The 22439-nt window shown below is 40.3% G+C and overlaps 1 protein-coding gene across 1 annotated transcript in view; it reads right to left on the bottom strand.

Moving 5' to 3' along the window:
- The window catches only part of LOC126462459 (calcium-activated potassium channel slowpoke), a 915336-nt gene that overhangs the window by 268516 nt on the left and 624381 nt on the right, over positions 1-22439 (bottom strand). Inside the window, exon 18 of the mRNA XM_050096074.1 lies at positions 18067-18193. Within this exon, the coding sequence (XP_049952031.1) occupies positions 18067-18193 (127 nt within the window). The remainder of the gene's footprint in view (positions 1-18066; positions 18194-22439) is intronic.

Here is a 22439-nt window from a genome sequence, read left to right as displayed (position 1 = left end):
ATAGCATGATTGGTAAGGGCCTGTGCAAAACCTGAGTTACATTCACATGGCACATAAAGTATGCATTTTCGTCTCACGGCCATCAAATTATGACACATCACAAGGCTGTCACTCACATTCAGTCCATGTTGCTGAAAATATTGCAGCAAAACAAACCACAGGAAATGAAAATCAAATCGGAAGAAATTGTTCATCACATTGCCAATTAAAGGGCAGGTCATTGACTTTCAGCTAGAAACAGAAGCTGCAACAACCATATTAAACTGGAAACGTACCAGCTCATAGGAAAGCTGTTTTTGCAACCTAGACAGGTGGAACTGGTTGAATACAAAAATACAGTCATTCCAAATGAAGGACTCTGCACTATTTCTGGATCTGGAACCAACAGTGGTCAATAAATTTGCCACACAGAGCACCTTTGGGATTGATGTCTTCCACATGTTCTGGCTTACTGTTACAGACAGTGTGCACACTGTGTCAGAGGCCATTCTGACCTAGGTTATTCATTGTAGTATTTAAGCCACATCAAGAATTTTCAAGCCCATGCCATGATGAAACCAAATGCTTGGCATAAGTTCTGCAAAGCACACAATGTGCGCTTTGCTCTGCAGGACATCATCAAAATTGAATTGGATTGATTACAAGCTTTAGGAGTCATCGAACTGGTGACAAAGTGAATGATCCACCTCAATGGTGATTGTTCACAGGAAAAATGATGAAATTAAATTGTGGGAAGACTTCAAATTCACAGTCACCACACAAGCCATTATGGATACCTAGCCGATGCAGAAGTCCAAAGAATTAGCAGCCAGGCTTGGAGGGTAACAATACTTTTCAAAAGTTGACCTCAAAGATACATATTTTCAAATGGAAGTGGACTATGACAAGAAACAGAAACTGGTGATTAACACACCACAAGGGTTATACAGATATAAAAGATTGCCTTTCAGAGTTTCCTCAGTCCTAGCAGTATTTCAGTATCATGAGCAGGTCAGCAAGGAGGTTCCTCTGCTACTGCAGCTACTTGGACAACATTGCTGTATTTTGCAAGGCTCAACAGAACGACCCCTCCAACCTTCAGAAACCGTTTCAGGTATTACATAAATTTCAAGCTTTTGGGTAAAATCATCTATTACATGCAGGTTATGCCAAAGTATCAAAACTTTCATGCCTCTTAACAAACTGGGGGATGCCAGTATGGCATCAGCACTATCTTATCACACAAGGTCGACAGTTGTCACAGGCCAAAAACATTCACCTCACCTCAAAGACGGTGAACCAACATACATCCAATAGAGTCAGATGGAAAAATAGGTCCTAGCTATTGTGTTTGCAGTTCATCATTTTCATCAATATATTTACACCTGCAAGTTCACCCTGATTACTTACCATAAGCTGCTTGCTGCATTGTTTTGACCTGACTGAATATCAGAAGGGCAGAATACAGTTTGGAAGCAGGGGCCTTGATTTTAAACAATTTTAACTATGAATTCATGTACTGCCCATTGAAACAGCATGTCAAAGCAGATGCATTATCATGGTTACCAGTTGGACATGATGAAGAGTCTGACTGAACTGAGCTTCGATGTCTTCAGACTGAAAACCCTCATTCAGTTGCTGAGTACTGACAGCACAGCTGTGTCTCGTGCCACTGCTGCTGGTGTCCCTGGACACTTCAGTTTTGCCAGCTTTCTTGGCATACGCAGGCAGATGCCTCCAAGGCACTCAACCTGAGCTGCACGAGGACCATCTTTCCTCCAGGTTGATCTCATCAGTCAAGTGTCACTGGCATGTCAGCAGGCTGTCTACATGGCTGAGTTCTCTTCCCTTTTCTGTCACAGAGAGGAGGGATGTGGTGTCAGCTCCTAACACCTAGTTTGTTGCCTCCAATTCAGTCTGCGCAACAGCACAGCATGCACAGCCATTGCCCATGGATACAGTGTGGACAAAGGCCTTAATGCAGATGAGCATTCCTCCACAGTGCATTCCAGTTGCTGCCAGTAGCAGCATCATGGATGAGCTGTAGCCTGGACACCAGTCAACCACATGCTGTCATGTGTGCAAACAAACATCTGAACCAGAAGCTCATTGCAAAACATTTCAACTTTTCTATGTCCACTTTGAGTGTGAACAGCTCATGTGCTCAATCAATCTTCAGTTTCTAAGATGAACCTTTGAAAACATTTTTTTGGCTCTCTCTCTCTCTCTGGTTCATTGATTGGATTGTCTGTGCTTAAGTGCAATACAACCTGGACTGTCTACAGAAAATGATAGTTATTTATATTTCCATGTATGGTATCTATGTATTAAAAATACATCTGTTTCATTGTGCCCTGCTGCCTGATTTCAGATCCTGATTTAACAATTCTTTGTGAAGTCAGTATTGGTGTACAATAAATCTTTAGCTCCCCTTAATTTGACAGCAACCTCCCTTTTTCTACAAAGTGCAACACCCTCACACTTTCCATTATATCTGCCAATGAATGCTGCTCATTCTTGAGATGATTTGCTACAGCTGACGAGCATCTCAAGAACGAGCAGCATTCATTGGTGGATATAATGGAAAGCATTAGGGTGTTGTACTTTGAAGAAAAAGAGTGGTTGCTATCAAATTTATTGTGCCTTGAAAGTGGACTGTGTCTGTATTTTAAATGAGAGGACAGAAGTGTCTAAAGGTCATTTTTGGGCACATTTCAGCAATATCTTCCTTCAGAAGCAGCCACCAACATATTTTACCCACTGACAAGTATTCACATATGCTATTTCCGGTCAGACTGCAGCATCTAGGTAGTTTTAAGTTAGGATGGGCTAGGACGAGACAGGCATTTCTCGGAGATTTTATGACACAGAGTAGTATCATTGGTGCTGAGCATCAGCTTTAAGTAAATATCATCATTGGCAGGAGAAGGCTTGGATTTCAATCTGCAACTGTACCTTGGGAATGGTGGACACAGTGGATTGTGATGTTTCAGGTTTTATAGTTTGAGTTGACAGTGCACTTGTACAGCTTGTTGCTAAGTTGTGGTGAGGGTTAATGGCATAAAAATTTTTAAGGTAGGTTACAACTCAGGATATCTATAACACTTATATGTCTGTTGGTATAAGGTGGATTGTTTTATGTGATTTCCTTGTTTTTAGCTCTTGAAAATGCGATAATGTTACAGCAATAATCACACTATTAAAAAATTGGACTGAATATCACCAACGTTGCTGCCACTGTTAATTTATACACTGTGTTATACAATACTGTTGTTGGCACTAAACTAATTATGAGTCTCTTGGAGTATCACTGAGGACCAAGCAAGACATGATCACTGTTTCACTCAATGTACAACTTAGATGCAACTGATTGACATTAATGAAGCTAATATCATCCTTGATACAAAAGACACTTCTTCTTACTTGAGACAATTGCATTTTCTTTCATTATGAAGTAATTCAATGTTTTTCTTGCTAAAAATATTCATATAGAAGCAAATTTCGATAATTTTTTTTCTTTTTTTTTCTTTTTTTTTTTTTTAAATTAGGAAATCAAAATCACATCAGATTGTGACAAATTTTTGAATGGCCAATAAATTTCAAAATAATTTCCTGGAATTGCCCATTCTCAGTATTCATTTGACACAGAAAATCATTACGCAGAGTCAACCTCTCACTTACGGTTAATGTAAAACTGCATTCTCATTGTATTTTAGTAGTGTATCCACAGTTTTTGTTTATGAACAGGAAAATGTGCCTTGTTTACACTATTTGTTCTGTCTCAAAGTGTCATTTCAAGCTTAGACTGTGCACATTGTTATTCTATGGCAAGAAGGGCTGACTGCATGGGAAACTGCCTGCCAAACTGGCATACACCATAGCCATGTTATTTGAACATTCAACTGATACTGTGAGACACACAACATTGAAAATCTGCCTCTTAGTGGTTGCTTGTGGTCAACAAGGCCAGCTGATAACTGCAACCTACAAATTATGGTTGGTAAGTATTCTGAGGAGACTGCAACAGAACTACACACAGTCTGTTTGGAGCCATCTGTAATACCTGTGTCAACTCAGGGAATACATAACTGCTTTCATGCAATCAATTTGGGCTCCAACCATCTGCTATGAATGACCTGAGAAAGTCTCCAGAACCACATGTGCAGAGAATATGGCTAAGTGAACTCCTGGAGGTGAATCTGGATTATAGTATGGTGTTCTTTTCATTGACAAGTGAATGATTTGTCTGATACCTGACAATCAGTGTACAAGACTGTGGAGTAGACCAGGTGCCAGTCATGCTGCCTCATAGGTTCAACTTGGAGGTGAGTCAATCATGTTTTGAGCTGTTATCATGTATGGATGCTAGATGAATGTTGCCACTGTCAAAGGTAATATGAAGGATGTGTTATGTGAAGACAAGACCCTGCAACCTATTGTCCAGCACAATAATTTGTGTTTTGGCAATGGGTTCATCTTTCAAAACACTCATGCATGAGCTGTTCCATCCACCTCAAGAACATATTCGTCCAGCAGGCTGGAATCAATTGATCAAAATGCCCTGCAATACCTGCTATATAAAACAGATTAATTATGCTTAGAACCAGTTGAAAACTGCAATGGGACACTGCAGGAGCCTGTCTCACATATTGCTGCCAATGTAGAATGGGACAGGATTCAGCAGTATCATGTCTATCACCTAGAGGACAGCATGTAAGGAGGATCCAAGCATGTTACAATGGACAGAGTGGAGTAACACTGTAAATGTTCTCAACATAAGATATTGATTACAGATACGTGCACTTTGGGAACAGAGTCTCATTATAGTGGTTAATGTTTTGTTCATATTTCATTATAATGTTTTACCTGCAGCTTCTTCCATGTATGCGTATGTCACTGATATCGCACAACACGCATGTCCGAATCTCTGCTGTTTTACACCGTACAGCTCCGGAGAGGATGTGAAATTCATTGTGGTATGATCTTTGGTGCCAAAACAAACTGACGAAAATATTGCCTCACTGCAGTGTTCATTCTCATGATCTTGTCGACACAATGAGAAGCATTCCACTTTTCATCCCCATCATCTGCTGTTGGGTTGTTTGTGGGTCTTACTGTCGCAGTAATCTTGTCCACATTGCAAGTCATGTTTGCCAAGTTTGTTAGAAAATGAGGTGGGATAATGGCCCTCCCCTTCTTACACACACACACACACACACACACACACACACACACACACACACACACACACACACACACAAACACACGTCATCATGACTGTTTTCAAAGAGCCTAGCAACCTCAAAAACTGTGGCTTCATTACTAGTATCAGTTGTTATCAAACACATGGAAAAATGCAATTTCTCACTAACCCACCTTCCCCTTTGCTTTTCTCTTCCCTCTTCTACCTAATTCATCACAACCTGTCGATCTTTCACCTCGTTTCTCACACCCTGTACCTCTCCCACCTACCTCCTCACACCTTCTCCATCTTCCACCTGCCTTCTCTGCCCCTCTTCCTTTCCCATCTGCCCGATACCCCCCCCCCCCCCCTTCCATCTTCCACCTGCCTCTTATACCCTCCTCTCCCTTCCTTCTGTCTGCCACCTCTCTCTGTACATTTCTCCCTCCCCTCTCTCTCCATCCATCTCCTCTTCCTCCATCTGTCAACTGTCCATTAAGTTCTCCCCGTCTCTCTGTCTATCTCCCCTACTGCATTCTGCATCCCTCCTACAAGACAGCAACATGTAAACCTGCATCACACTTATGTCCCATGGGTGGCCATGCTTCAGGCATTCTTTGCAGCAACAGACACAAGTGCCTGAAAGCGAAACACTGATCCACATTTGTTCTGCACTTTGGTAAAGGTTCCATAGAAAAACATCAATAACAACAGTAATGCACTGATTTTTTGTCAAAAGAGTATCTGGCATCAGCCAAGATAAGCACCAATTATATTGCCAGCAGAGTGCACTTCCATGACCACAGTGTTGTGATCATGCGCACATTTTCTTATGACGTGCCACATGCTTGCCAGCAGCTCACTCTGTGATGTTATTTAGGCTGGCACTCAACCGTGGACTGGCAGTTTTGTCTCAGCTATCAAAACAATCATGCCTCTGAGTTCCCTGGGCCAGGCATCAGCTGCATCCAAAGTCCATCAATCAGGGCTCTCTTTGTTGGACAGTTACCATACAGAGTTTATCTTCCAACCCCTGCTGAGCTTAGGACTGTGAACTGTAACTTCTCTCTCTTCAGATTTTGGCCTTATGCCAACTACATGCATATAGTCTCCCTTCACCAAGATCATGACTAACTGTGTCATTAACTTCTGAATGTTCAAAGTGATTCTGGACTCAAATCTTACTGTTACTCACTTTGGCCTTTGTCCACTTAATCATTATTTGTCTTCCTTGTTTTGGGACTCAAAGTACCAAACAAACTTTCATTTGTATATAACTTAACACTCCATGAGGGAGAGTCATTTTATTTAATGTTCATATAAAACTATTCTACATTGTTTTCCTGGGCACTGTTCTCATTGTGCCTCCATCAGCACAAGACAATATCATCCTCCTCCCCCCCCTCTCTCTGCCTACTGCCTCCCCCCCCCCCCCCCGCCTCTCTCGGTCCACTGCCTTGTCTCCCTCTCTCCGTCCATCACCTCCTTCCCTCTTTCTGTCCATTGCTCCCTCTCTTTGTCTATCTCTTCCTCCCTTCCTCACATTATCCACCTCCTTCATCCCTGTCACCTATCTCTCTACTCAGCCATGCCTTTCCGTTTGCATCCTGCCTGGAACGAACTCAATCTCATCCATACAACATATCAGTCATGCAGATCAGCTGAGAAGTCGGGTCTTACCAACTCTAAACACCCCCCCCCCCCCTCCCCCCTTCCTTCAATGCGGGCTACACTATGTGAGCAAATTTATCCGGACATCCCCAAAAGCATACGTTTTTCATATTACATGCACTGTGCTGCCATCTACTGCCAAGTACAGCGACCTCAGTGGTCATCAGACATCGTGAGAGAGCAGAATGGGGTGCTCTGAGGAACTCCCGGACTTCGAACGTTGTCAGGTCATTGGGTGTCACTTGTGTTATACGTCTGTATGCGAGATTTACACACTTCTAAACATCCCTAGATCCACTCTTTCCAATGTGATGGTGAAGTGGAAACGTAAAGGGACACATACAACACAAAAGCATACTGGCCAACCTCGTCTGTTGACTGACAGAGACTGCTGACAGTTGAAGAGGATCATAATGTGTAATAGCCAGACATCTATCCAGACCATCAGCCAGGAATTCCAAACTGCATCTGGATCCACTGCAAGTACTATGACAGTTAGATGGGAGGTGAGAAAACTTGGATATCATGGTCGAGCGGCAGCTCATAAGCTGGTATATGCCAAACGATACCTTTATACACTGAACGATTGAACAGTGGAAAAACATTGTGTGGAGTGATGAATCACAGTACACAATGTAGCCATCTAATGGCGGGGTGTGGGTATGGCGAATGCACGGTGAACGTCATCTGCCAGTGTGTTTAGTGTCAACAGTAACATTCGGAGGTAATGGTGTTATGGTGGGGTCATATTTTTCATGGAGGGAGCTTGCACCCCTTGTTGTTTTGAATGGCACTATCACAGCACAGGCCTACATTGATATTTTAAGCACCTTCTTGCTTCCCATTGTTTAAGAGCAGTTTGTGGATGGCAATTGCATCTTTCAACATGATTGAGCACCTGTTCATAAGGCACAGCCTGTGGTGGAGTGGTTACATAACAATGACATCTCTGTAATGGACTGTCCAGCACAGAGTCCTGACATGAATCCTAGGGAACACCTTTTGGATGTTTTGGAATGTCGACTTCATGCCAGGCCTCACCAACTCTCATTGGTACCTCTCCTCAGTGCAGCACTCCATGAAGAATGGGCTGCCATTCCCCAAGAAACCTTCTAGCACCTGATTGGACATATGCCTGTGAGAGTGGAAGCTAACATCAAGGCTAAGGGTGGGCCAACACCATACTGAATTCCAGCAATACCAATGGAGGGCACCATGAACATGTAAGTTGTTTTCAGCCAGGTGTGCGGATACTTTTGATCACATAGTGTAGATACAGTAGTTCTTACCCACACAGTGCTTGTTTTCAGACAATAGGTGTTATGTTCAAATAACTTATGGGGATGCAGCCAGGAGACATCAACAACAACTGACAATATTTCGACAGGTGCACACCCTGTCATTTTGAAGACAAAATTGCAGCAACTAAGCACTTAGCAAGGGATTTTAAAACCTTCATTTGCAGAGCAACTGTGGAAAGATAACGCAAACACACACATACATATACCAACACACATCCATGTGCGTGCATGCCCATGCACACTGTAAACAGTAGCACCACCATACAATTGGAGATGACTAACATCAGACATTAGCTATAGTGAAAGTTAATAACTAGTAGATGTGATAGCATTAATTCTGTCCCTCTGTTTTTTGCAAGGGAGAGAGGAGGCTTCCATGCAAAATTTAAGTAAAACCCTCCATCTCTATTTAATTTCAACTACTTCCTTAATAATGCCATCTCAATGGCTGAAAGTGCTTATCAGAATCTTGTTACATTCCTTAGGATGACCAGTGCCAAGACAATATTCTGTAACAGCAGACTTGCTCAGCTGTTGAAGGTGGGTGTTACACTCATGCTCAGTAAACCAGTCTTCCATAGTCCTGGTAGTCTGAACATGTATGACATGCCACAACTGCAAGGAATACAACAGACACCAAGATCTTCCTTTATGGTATCTAAATGGACCTTAATCTTAGATGCTCGTCAAAAAACTATTTCACATCATATTCCGGAAAATGTGACCACTCCTGTTGAAAATGCTATCTGCATAAGACAAAAAGGTTGTATACTTTGGTGCCTCACGGTATTACCACCACTCACCCAGTGCACAGTTCATCGATAGTGCAACAGACTTTTGATCTGCCTTTCTCTGTTACCATTGTGACGAAATGTGACCTCAAGAAGAGCTAACCCGGCTGATGAACTTTCTGAGTCTGAGAAGACATGAGCCCTGTGAGCATAGGTACGAAGTGCCATTTGACGCTGAGTCAGATGGTGACAACTACCAGCCTATAGATACAAGTTAGAGGGAAATGGCTACCTACAAATAGCATGTCCCAATGTACAGTCAACCTTCTTCCCCACCAACAAACCAAGGAAAGGAAGGCAACCTCTTTTTCCACATCCATATTGAAACAAATATTCAGGTGGATTGAATTCAGATGTAGTTCAAATTCTCACTGGCATGAGGTGAAACAACAGAAGTATGATACACATATCTGAAAAAAGAAAAAGAACCACATATGTTTCAAAGCTGCCGATTTCAAGGCACATTTCTTGAAGACTTACATAAAAAGATTGGCAATAATGGGTGACAATAGACTTCCCATCATGCTTCCATCTGTCTGCTCATAGTGCTGGTCATTGAACAAAATGTAATTGGAATTCAACACATGTCAAAATAGGTTTGTTAATTCAATACAAAACCTAACCTCAATTAACCATAATTAATCAGACAGAGGAATGTGAATGAAGACAGAGACCACATCAAAAATTAGTATTAGAATATCAGAGTCATTCAAATATATTCCCTTTAGTCTATGTAAATAATGGATCAAGTTCTTATTGTGATGCTCACACTGACCTACTAGGGGGCTCAACAGCAAGGTGTTTTTGCTACACAATATGTCAGAGCACAATGTTACTCACAATTGGCCTAAGTGAAACCCCTTCCCTGTGGCTCTTCAGGAGACCATATAACCTAAGGGAAACAGTACTATAAGAATTAAAGACTGTCAATAGTCTTCTAGAGCAAGAAACTTTTCTTCAGAAGGCTGTTACACCTTTTGTGGTGTCAGCATGGGCTCACGATACACTAAATCAGATGGTAAACACTGCATCTTTCGAATGCAATCCTGCTTGACCAAAACACTGTAGTATTGCCCATGTCCATGGGTAAGAAATGTTATATGTATAAAGTTCGGTTAAAATCGATCCAGTGATTTAGAAAGATGTGTGGACCATAAACATACAACTGTTTTCATATTTGTAATTAGCCTTTTTTTCTTCATCTCCTTGTCTCTCTATGTTTCCTCCCTCTTCCTCTTCCCTCCCTCTTCCCCCCCCCCCCCCCCCCAAAAAAAATCTCCTCCTCACTCTCCCTTCTTTTAGGAGGAAATGTGGAAAACAAACAAACAAACACACACACACACACATTTTTCTGAAATTTTCCACCCTGTCTGTAATAATTATGCTTCAGTAAAATTATTTAAGTTTAGAAAATAACCATCTACAGAATACATTTTATTTATTTATTTCATACTGTCTCATTGAATTTAGTAGTGATTTTTCCTTGCATAAGAGGAAAAGAAAGCCAATAGAACTCTATTACACAGAATCATGATCTCTTTCTTGGCTTACTCTTTACTTGGCTGCAGAGTAAAGAATATACTGTATTTCTTTAGATCAGACACGTTGAAAAGTGGGTTAACTAAACATTCCACTGCAGTACAGCTTCCAAATTTATCAATCAGTGTCCTCAAGAGTAAAGTGATCCAAGCTGAGAGTAGCCTGTAATGCTCTTTCTTTTCTGCTGAAAGAACTGTATGAAAATAGGTGAGGAATTGTGAGATTACAAGCTCTTTAGCTGACTGACCCAACTTATTTTATCTTCTCTATTTTTTTATTTGTTGTTGATCATGAACAAATTTTAAATTCAAGAACAAATAGGGAATAGATGAGATGAGCAGGAGTGACTACAGAGCAGGTATGTCTATACCAGTGCAGGGCGGTTGAGAGTTCAGTGTGAGTCAGCATATCAAAGACAAACATAGAGCTTAGATGGATGAAATAAGTCAAGTACTCTCTGTACATCCATCTTCTGGTCAAGCTTGGGACAACAGCTGTAACTATATTTCTATGTAATAGGGATGACACCTTCAAAGTGGATGTATGGAGATTTAGCATGCCATACTGGGCAAAAGGAGACATCCATAAATTCACACTAAATAAGACCATGCTCATGAAGTTTACAATGGCAACCAACTTCAACAATCAATGTGCCCCAGAATGGGCATCAAGATGGTATATTTTAATACCAAAATCAATTGAAAAAAAGATCAATAAGCACAGCTGAAGGTGTATTAACTGACACGTAAAGATATGTCAAGTAATCCTGTGTGCTATAGACAACTAAGAGTTATGCCATACATAGAGACATAAATTACTAGTGATCATGGCTAATAGATACTTCTCCACATATTTAAGATGAAAAGTCAATGCTGATGTAGGTGTTGGAGTTGAAAATGTAAAGAAAAACCACATGTGAAAGTTGATGAACGCTCACATAATTTGAACACTGGTTCAGGTCTTAGGCCTTCTGCACAGGATAGATTTACATTTAATACACAATTAAAAATATAAGGCAAATTCTTTGTTTCACTTCAGAACATGAATTCCACAGTGTCACTGATTTCATTACAATCACATTCCCAATCTATTCTTTGTGTGAATGAGAAAGATGTGATTACTGAAAATATTTCTTTTGTACTCAGCCACACATTAACTCTTTAATTGGCAACACCAGTTGCTGCAAGAATATCAGCAATATAGGACATTCCATAACTCAGATGTTACTAGCATTCTGCCTAGAGTAATGGTAGTCAGTTGTGAAACCAAATTGACTATGATGTAGTACCCAAAGTTAACTGACACTAGCAGTTTGAGGTTATGTTGCTTGTTGTAATCTGAGAAACAATGAATAGAAAGCGAATTACAGAACAGTGTGAATTAGTTTTCCAAACATGGTGGAAGCATGACCATAATTAGTGTTCTGTATGTGATTTGTTTGTGGCATATTTTTCCAAACATCCAGTCTCCATCTCAACAGGGTATTCTCCAACTAAATTTAAGATTTAAAGAGATTGGTAATGGAGCTTCCTTGTTCAGGTGCACTAATGTCTGTTATATAGAAGTGAATCTTAATGTTGTCATGGAATGTCTTGCATAGTTACCAACTAAATGTCAAAGAAAAGCATCAAAGGAGTTTGGAATAGCAAGATCAAGCCCATGAAAGATTCTGATAAATTTAAATTGAAACAATATAGGCCTCCTATACTTCAAGGCCTAAATGAAAATATGGACAGGCATAGGGAATTCTCCGACAAGAAGCCAATGCCAAATTTTGCAAAGACATTCTTTGGATAGACAAAATGACTTTTTAGGTGAATGGCATGAGTGACTGGACAGGGGTTTTCAGCATCAGGCTAATTGTGCCTTATTCTTTTAATGGTACTGTTAGTTCTGTAAATTATCTAAGTATGCTTCAAGAATTAATGTTAGCACTGGCAAATAGTCCCTTTTTGGTACATCTGCTGTTGATTAATGAAAAGCTGATATGGCAACATACTTCAAGAATTAATGTTAGCACTGGCAAATAGTCCCCTTTTGGCACATCTGCTGTTGATTAAGGAAAAGCTGATATGGCAACAAGAGGAACTACCTCCACATTATGGAGTTGTTATGTGAGACTTTCTGAATGAAAACTTTGATGAACAGACTGGCAGATATGGTTCTAGTCAATGGCCTCCACAATCCATAGATATCACACCCATGGATTTTTCATTCCATGGTATACTAAAAAATGGTGTTTATTCTGTCAAAATTAGTGAAGGAACAAATCGAATCACAATTTGCAAACCTACAGTCCTGGAAGATATGTGACAAAATTTGTAAATCAGTGTTGAAAAATGTAAAGTTTGCTTAGAAGAGCATGGAAACTGCTTTGACCATATTTGTAGGATCAGTGAATTGTACATGTATTCCTGTATTGATAATAAATTTCTATTTTCATTTGTTTAGTATTGTTGCACCGAACACGTTTGACAGATTCATAAAATGTAAAAACTACAAAAGAGTATCTTAAAAATTCAGACTTAAGAAACAAACATAATTAAACCCGTTAATATTGAATTAGCACTAGCAAATCTGACTGGCAGTCTTTGAAGTCCCACCAATGAGTGTATTTAAACACAAAGTTTCTGATCAGTGAGACTCATTTCGCAAAAGATGATCTTAATTTCCCACTTCACATGAACACAATCAGCAATGGATGAGTTAGCTTCTCATGAATAGAGCAACATGAGCAAAATTATCCAAACTACTTTAATAAACTTATGCGCATGCAGAGAAATTGGTGAGAAAATGATACATATTAGGGAATTAAGTCTCATGGAGTTGTTCTTGTTTTTGTTGTTGTTCTTGTAGTCTTCAGTCTGAAGACTGGTTTGATGCAGTTCTTCATGCTACTACATACATACATACATACATTAATCCTTGTTCCATTGATCATGAATACGACATTTCGTAATGATGTGGAATGTGTCACTTTAACATAAGTTTTCTTTAGCGAAAATAATTATTTATTAATTTATTTATTTAGTTACTACTTCATATCTAAGAATTAATCTATTGAATAGAAGGAGTTGTCATTAAGAAATTCTTTTAATTTGCTTTTAAATGTTGGTTGGCTATCTGTCAGACACTTAATACTATTTGGCAAATGACCAAAGATTTTTGTGGCAGCATAATTCACCCCTTTCTGTGCCAAAGTGAGATTTAATCCAGACTAGTGAATACCATCCATTCTTCTAGTGTTGTAGCTATGCATCTTGCTGTTATTTTTGAATTGGGCTGGGTTATTAACGATAAATTTCATAAGTGAATATATGTACTGCGAAGGTACTGTGAATATCCTGAGTTCCTTAAATAAATGTCTATCTTGTGTGAGCCCCTTCATCACTGAGTAGCTACTACAACCTCCATCTTTCTAAATCTGCTTACTGTATTCATATCTTGGTCTCCCTCTACAATTTTTACCACCTAAACTTCCCTCCGATACTGAACTGGTGATCCCTCAGTGTCTCAGAATGTGTGCTATCAACCGATCCCTTCTTTTGGTCAAGTTATGCCACAAATTCCTTGTCTCCTCAATTCTATTAAGTATCTCCTCATTAGTTACATGATTGGCTGATTTAATCTTCAGCATTCTTCTGTAGCACCACATTTTGAAAGTTTCTTTTCTCTTTTTATCTAAATTACTCATCATCTATATTACACTTCCATACAAATACCTTCACAAGATACCGGGTGATCAAAAAGTCAGTATAAATTTGTAAAATTAATAAACCACGGAATAATACAGATAGAGAGGTAAAAATTGACACACATGCTATTCTACAGCTTGCTCCTGATAAAGAAGTTCAGCAACGTGCCTTACAACTGCCAAACCCGTCATTGTCAGAAGTTCTAAGTATCGCTCAATCTTTTGAAGTGTCTCGCGCTGCTGGTGAGCAAATAGACGCGTGGTGTGATGTAGGCACTACACAAACCACTTTTGTCACGGACAATTTGACTGTTTCCCAGGGGACCGACGATGTGGCGGCGGTTCACTCGCGTCAACAACGTCGCGTTGGGCCGCCACGCTCGCAGCGAAAACAGCAACCACAGAAGCAGGTTCGTTCCACACTTCCTTCTTGTCCACATTGTTTCGTACAGCATGACAGGACCGTGTGTCCAAAACGTTGGGCCACGTGTAATTCATGTAGGAAAAAAGGCCACATTGCTTCTGTGTGTCAGTCCCCTAAAGTTCCTGTCGACGAGGACGAGGCATCGGACATGGATGTTAACTGTGTGCTTTCTCAAACAAATAAGTTGTTTGTTACTGTTCGTGTTGTGGATAAAGACATTTGCATGCAAGTGGACACTGGCTCTGCAGTAACTCTCATTAATTCTCGCACGTATTTGGAGTTGGGTTCCCCTCCCTTGTCTCCAGTTACGCGAAACCTGAGAGCTTATAATAAACAGAAAATTCCTATCGTTGGCCAGCCTCTCTTTGCAAAGATGTTCTCAAACTGTTGCATGAAGGCCATTGGGGGATTTCTCGGACTAAGTCCCTGGCCCGCAGGCATGTTTATTGGCCCGGTATTGACGGTATTGATTCGGACATTGCCCACATGATCGCTGCATGTGGTCAGTGTGCTCAACAACTGGCTGCACCCCGTACAATGCCCTCTCCGTGGCCTGACCCGGCGCAGCCATGGGAACGGGTGCACGCTGACTTTGTCGGCCCCTTCCTCGGCACTTATTGGCTGCTGTTGATTGACACCTTCTCGAAGTTTCCGTTTGTTGTTCGATGTCCGTCGCCCACCACTGTGGCGACGACACTGGCTTTGTCCAAAATCTTTGCGCTAGAAGGTCCTCCATCCACGATTGTCACGGACAATGGCCCTCAGTTCTCTTCGCAGGACCTCCGTGATTTTTGTACTGGACACGGGATTCATCATGTTACAGCACCGCCCTTCCATCCACAATCGAATGGGGAGGTCGAGCACCTTGTCCGCACTTTCAAAAGCCAGATGAAAAAATTCCTTAGTGATTTTTCCACAGATGACACTCTGTTGCATTTTCTGAGTTCTTATCGCTTCACGCCTCTGGGTGATAGCAGCCCTGCTGAACTCTTGCATGGCCGCCAACCGCGCACTCTACTGCACCTGCTTCACCCTGTCAGGCCTTGTACTGTGTCCCCTCGTGCGAGAAAATACTCGGTGGGCGCCGGCGTGTGGGCACGAGGGTATGGATCTCGCCCCAAATTTGGATTCCAGGGGTGGTCAAGGCTCTTCGCGGCCGCCGGCTTTGTGAAATACGTACGGACGACGGCATGGTTGTTCGCCATTACGACCAGATGCGCCCACGAGTGGTGGCCACGCCGGTGCCACCGCCCCTTCCTTCACCTCCACCAGCCCGAGAAGCCAGTCCTGTTGCTGCTGCCGATCTCCTGTGCGTGTTGCTGCAGCCGACGTCGCTACCGCTTCCGAGTACGCTGGAACCGGCCCCAGTCGCAACGCCGCCTTCTCCGGGACCCATCTCGCTGGAGCACACCCCCAGGTCCACGACACCTATGGATGCTGATCCGGAGTTTTCACCCATCATCTCGTCCAGGAGGCATGTTCCACGCACGGGCTTCCGTCCTGGACATTTTCGACCGTACTCTCGTGTTTCTCTGCGGGATCTTCTTGGGGCCTCCCAAGAGGCCATGGATGTCTCCGCGCTGTTCGTGTCTCCCAGGAAGTGAGTGTTTTTTTTTTTCAAGGGGGGAAAAGTGTTGTGACAGTGCCACAACATTTAAGAGTGCCGCCACGTCAGTATGCGCAAACGGCGATAGAGGCGCTCCACAACTCGGCTGAGCGCGGGAGCGCCACCTAGCTACGAACGGCGCCGGCCGCATGTCACGGCACGGCAGTCGAATGACCGATACGGAATTGGTAGCATGTAACCAGCTATTGTTTCTACGTTTGTATATCCACGCAATTTATTAGTGATTAAAGGTTATAACAAGTTTACCTTCAAAACATTTTACCCAAGAGGATGCCATCATCATTTAACCGTGCAGTAGAGCTGCATGTCCTGGGGAGAAATTATGGCTTTAGCTTCCCCTTGCTTTCAGCTGTTTGCAGTCTCATGGAGATTATATGTAAAAGTCTCGTGGAGATTATGTGTCAGGTCCCATGGAGAATGTATGTCAATACTTCAGTTTCAAAAACTAGTTTGCTTATACCATTAGAATACCAAGACAAATCGTGCCACTACCTCCATCAATCTACATATTAAGTGACTTACTGAACTCTTTAACCCAAGTATTTCATGATCTGTTGATGCTGATATCCCATTTTTATCTAGAAACACTGTGAAACAAGTGAATGAGGCAATTAATGAAAAACATCTTCAAACAAGAAGTTAATAAAACAACAAATAACATTCTTTGAATGCAGTCACATATTGCAGTTAATCATTTCTTGATATGATTCAAGGATTCAGCCGTTATATTCAAGTGCATAACAGATGTTTCTTTAAATTGTTTCACATTGATTGACTGTTCCATCAGTTTTTGATAGTATATTTTATACGTTATGAATGAAAAATGCACAACACTGGTGTAATATTCTACAATACTTGTCTTTGTACCTGATGATGAGTGGTCCATGTAACAAATAATAAATATTGCAGAATATTACACCAGTGTTATGTGTGTTTCATTAATAATGTAATTTAAATTGCTTCTTGAGATTTTAATGCTAGGTATGATATGTGATCTGTTTTGGGTATCCAGCCAGGTGGAAAGTTCTGATGTAGTTGTTGTGCTTGGTGATCTTGTCTTTGCAGACTCAAATCAGACAATACATACAGCATAATGTTGGCAAATAAAAAAGTTCCTGTTGTGACAGTAAGTTAAGTTATGAATGTCATTCCATTTGCCATTATTTACAGACTCGAACCAGCTTTATGAAGTGAGAACAAAATAACATTCTCTTCAATAGGCTAAAAAATGTTTGAAACCAATGCTGTCTGTATCTGCTTTATGGCCATAAAATGTGCATTAAAGTACTCATGTTTATTCCAATGTTTATTTTTTCTATGTGCATTTACACACTCCCTCTCTCATCAAATATAATTATAAATTTTTTCAAGTTTCAGGACTGTTACAGCTCTTCCTCTTACCTGCTATTACTAATTCCAGACAGTGTTGTTTAATCTGTCTAAATTAAATATATAACTTTCAGTTGCTAATGAACTTAGACACATGCATGCGTCCCACCTATAAATTATATGCTGCAAGATATTTTTACATAATACAATAAAGCTCTTCATGCATCAGATATCACTGCCAGGAAGACAACATTGTGTTATAAATACAATATTAACAGGGAATTGACATTTCCTATTATTTCCATCATTATTTCATGCAGTTTAGTTTGCATATTGTAGTTTACAAAAAGGTATGTTTTGCTAATAGCTCTCTTTAGAACCTGAAATTATATCAATCACAAAAATTTATATATAACCAAGCGGAACAGTAAAATAAATGTTATAAATTATTTTCACCATTACATGCTACTAGATTTTCTACAAAGAGTTGTTGAGGCTAAGCAAATGGTCTAATTAATGTGTCTCCTACCTGTTATAGCCTTGGTTTGGAGAAGTTAAATTATCTGGTGTAGTCCTATTAACATTGGGCTTCACTTTATTTACTTGCTTTGTTGAATTCACCAAAGCAGTTGGGGTATTTCTGTGGTTTCTAAGCACTGAAAATTAGAAAAAAAAAAAAAAAAATAAACAAAATGTACTGGAATATTAAATGCAGCATTACCATCCATTAATAGCACTTTTGTCACAAAGAGGCATGTAAGTTAGTGAACATTAATTGTTAGCTACATGTTTTACTCCCTCTCCCTCTTGATTGTTATGCAAGTAAATTCCAAATGTGAATTCAGTAACTAACACTTACTCAAGTACTCACTTGTAGAATGGCTTGCCATGAAAATATAATCGTAATCTGGTTTCAACTGTAGTTTATTGTTTGTCAGACATTTACTTCTGTGGATACAGTACTAAAGAAGTCTAAGTACTTCACTCCATTTGGGGGTTGCAGTGAGATGCACTAGAATACAGTGGAGAATGATTTTCCAACTGGCACTGTTACTGTGAAAATCACTATTTTCACTGCTTCTCTCAAACTGGAATGGATTTCTGACAAAAATTTATCTATAGAATAAATAACTCAGGAACTTTTAATATAATTGCCTAAAGGTGAATAGTTACTTCAAAATACTATCCTTACACTTGTCTATGAGTAGCAATACAACACATGAATTTCTCTTCCCTGAAATGAATGATTACTCCTTTGGATAAATTTGATGATGCTATTTAATTAAGACACTCTACAATATCAATTTTCTTGTTTCAGTTATTACTTATATTGACACATATGGTACATATCCTCTCATACAGTACTGGATGAACTTTGTGACTTTCTTTAACTGCTTTCAGTAAGGTCATTTATGAAAAACCAGAAACAAATTTAATTACAAATGTCCTTTGGTCTTTATTGTGTAGATACTTCTTGTTTTGTTTACCAACAATAGTTATGTAATAAGCAAAGAGGACATCATTTGAACTTTTTTAAAATAAAAACATGAGACAAATCAAATATGGAAGAAAAATCAGTTATTCAGGTTTGTGGAATACCCTTTGTAATTTATTGCATTGAAGGTAAACTGTTGTGAGTCAGCTGTTATTACTTTGTTGATCCTATTTCTTAAACAAAAAGTAAACTAGTCATATGCAGACATATGTTCCATAAAAATTATAACCTCTCTAACTTAAAAATTATAACCTCTCTAACTTGTATCATTAAATATCTTCAATAAATCACAGTCCCAAGAGATGATACTTCATAATTTCGAAATTTGTTATGAAGTCAGTACATGTACACGGTCCCATCACATTAATGTGATCATCACCTCTGTTCAGCATCAACGTGCAATAACCAGTCACAGATGATAGGTGGTAGCATTAACAGTGGAGGATATATAAAATGTGTTGGAGCTCATGGTCAGCAGTGCAGTCATTGTTGTAATGCAGAAACAGAGTGATTTATCTGATGTCCAATATGGAATGATCAATGGCTTTTGGGCCAAGGGCGGAAACATTTTTGAAAGAGCTAAATTTGTAAACTGTTTGTGAGGCACTGTAGTTAAAGTAAACCATGCATAGTAAAATGGCACCATCCAAAACTAGTGCAGAGGCAACTGGCAACTATGGTGCATCATGGGCTATAGAGGACAAGGGTGAACGACGGCTGTTGACTGAATCAGTCTTTCTTTTCATCCAATCTGGTAAGTCTCCTCTGACTTTGGGTGACTCTTCAGAACTCTATCACTTTTCCCAAACCTCATCTGTCCTTTCCCTTCATCCCTCTTCCTCCCCCTTCAACCCTTCTGCCAGAAGAAGAGCCACTGACTCTGAAATCTATGAAACTGTAATACCTTTTATTTGTGTGTTCTGTTGTCACTAAGTGAGTATATTTTTTGTATATGCAGTTACTTGATTATTTTAAGTGATATATTAGACTACATGCAGTTTGTTTTTACTCGGTACAATGGCATACACCAGCAGGACAATGCAACAACCTACACAGCTCACAGTGTACATGCATATTTCCAAGCTTGAGGATTAGTTATTGAGAATCTGTGGGACCACCTTGATTGTACTGTGTGCACCTTGGATTCTCAATAACAAAACCTAGCACAGTTGGCCATGGTATTGAAGTGAGAATGACTTCACATTCCTGTTGGCACCTTTGAGAAACTCACTGACTCCCTTCCTGAAGTCTCATAGCAGTCTGCACAATAGAAGTTGGTTAGTCAGGCTTTTGACAGGTGGTTGCATTAACCTGATTTGACAGTGAATAAGAAGCTATGTATCTGAACTTCTGAAATCCAGACCCTGGTGGCTAGGCATGCCATGTGATAAACAACTCTGGAAATCATTATCTGCTAAATGAGACTCAGAAATTGGTTTAAGTAGAGAGACAATCAGGAGCAGAACTAGTGTTCCTGCAGCACATCTTATGAGAGGCTTACCTCCATCTGTGTAGAAAATCATGATGGGTTATCTAAGTATTACATATATGACTGAGAATGTTTTACATTGGAAGTATTATCGACGCCACATGAATTTTTACTTTAATAAAGTGTGATAATTTTTCTTCCTGGTGTAAGGGACATGAAACAAGTTGTACATTCACTTCATTCTGAACATGTTCAGTGAATGGTTGAGTCTTTTGAATCTCCTTAGAGCAATTTACATACTACACAAATTCTGCAACGCCCCTTAACAAAAATAATCCTCTGTTATGACTGCTGTCTTAGACTGTCATTTAAGATGTTCCAAAGCTGCTCATAACATCTAAGTACAAATGGATTTTGACAAATTCTTGCCATTTTATTTATATCCCTTTTTCATTGTGAAGGCTCTGAAACAAATCTACTGGAGAATATGTTGAAATCAATATTATCAACCATTTTCTGTTGTACACTGCATAGGTGTTGTTGTTGTTGTGGTCTTCAGTCCTGAGACTGGTTTGATGCAGCTCTCCATGCTACTCTATCCCGTGCAAGTTTCTTCATCTCCCAGTACCTACTGCAACCTACATCCTTCTGAATCTGCTTAGTGTATTCATCTCTTGGTCTCCCTCTACGATTTTTACCCTCCACGCTGCCCTCCAATACTAAATTGGTGATCCATTGATGCCTCAGAACATGTTCTACCAACCGATCCCTTCTTCTGGCCAAGTTGTGCCACAAACTTCTCTTCTCCCCAGTCCTATTCAATACTTCCTCATTAGTTATGTGATCTACCCATCTAATCTTCAGCATTCTTCTGTAGCACCACATTTCAAAAGCTTCTATTCTTTTCATGTCCAAACTATTTATCATCCATGTTTCACTTCCATACATGGCTACACTCCATACAAATACTTTCAGAAATGACTTCCTGACATTTAAATCTATACTCGATGTTAACAAATTTCTCTTCTTCAGAAACGCTTTCCTTGCCATTGCCAGTCTACATTTTATATCCTCTCTACTTCGACCATCATCAGTTATTTTGCTCCCCAAATAGCAAAACTCCTTTACTACTTTAAGTGTCTCATTTCCTAATCTAATTCCCTCAGCATCACCCAACTTAATTCGACTACATTCCACTATCCTTGTTTTGCTTTTGTTGATGTTCATCTTATATTCTCCTTTCAAGACACTGTCCATTCCATTCAACTGCCCTTCCAAGTCCTTTGCTGTCTCTGACAGAATTACAATGTATTGCATAGGTAGAACATTGTTAATGATTACTTGCACTTCAGCCCACACGCAGTTCCTGTATTTGATGACAACAGAGATTATGAAATAAATGGTTAACAAGAAGCAAAATCCAGTGTATCGTAAAAGTCATCAAAAACATGTACAATTAGTCCAGGGAGCAACCTGAATTGAAAAACGTAAACAAAGGCGAGGTCAATCACTCTACTGTTCATGGTATGAGAACTGCCGAAAAAGTTCAGGACCACAGTATTTATGGACTCTTTGTCATGCCAATGGACAGGCCCACATAATATGCCCAGTGCCAACACACCATTCAAAGGAGTATGCTGTGGCTGTGATATGAAATCTGAGTATCTCTGACCTCTCTTCTACACCAACACTAAGTCTGAGAGGGTAATCTCAATCACTGTCGCACACTAAACCCCTCCCACTTTAATCAGGATGTAGGGCTGGGAATGACCCAACCTGTGTTGACATTTTGAGAAAGGGGAAAGAGAGGTGGTGGAATCCCCACCAAGGGTTCCTGCAGTATTTCCTCCTCACAAGTGGCCGTGTCAAATGTGAGCACAACCTGTGGAATTGCTGGCTTGCCAGTTACTGGGGTGCTGCTTGCACCTATGTGCAGGAGAGCTGGAGTGGGAATGGGAGGGATGGTGGTCCAGCCTCA

This window comes from Schistocerca serialis, chromosome 1 (genome assembly GCF_023864345.2).
Source record: "Schistocerca serialis cubense isolate TAMUIC-IGC-003099 chromosome 1, iqSchSeri2.2, whole genome shotgun sequence".
In the NCBI taxonomy this organism is placed as follows: Eukaryota; Metazoa; Arthropoda; class Insecta; order Orthoptera; family Acrididae; genus Schistocerca; species Schistocerca serialis.
The sequence above is the reverse complement of the archived record's forward strand: the minus strand, read 5'-3'. Positions and strand labels throughout refer to the sequence as shown.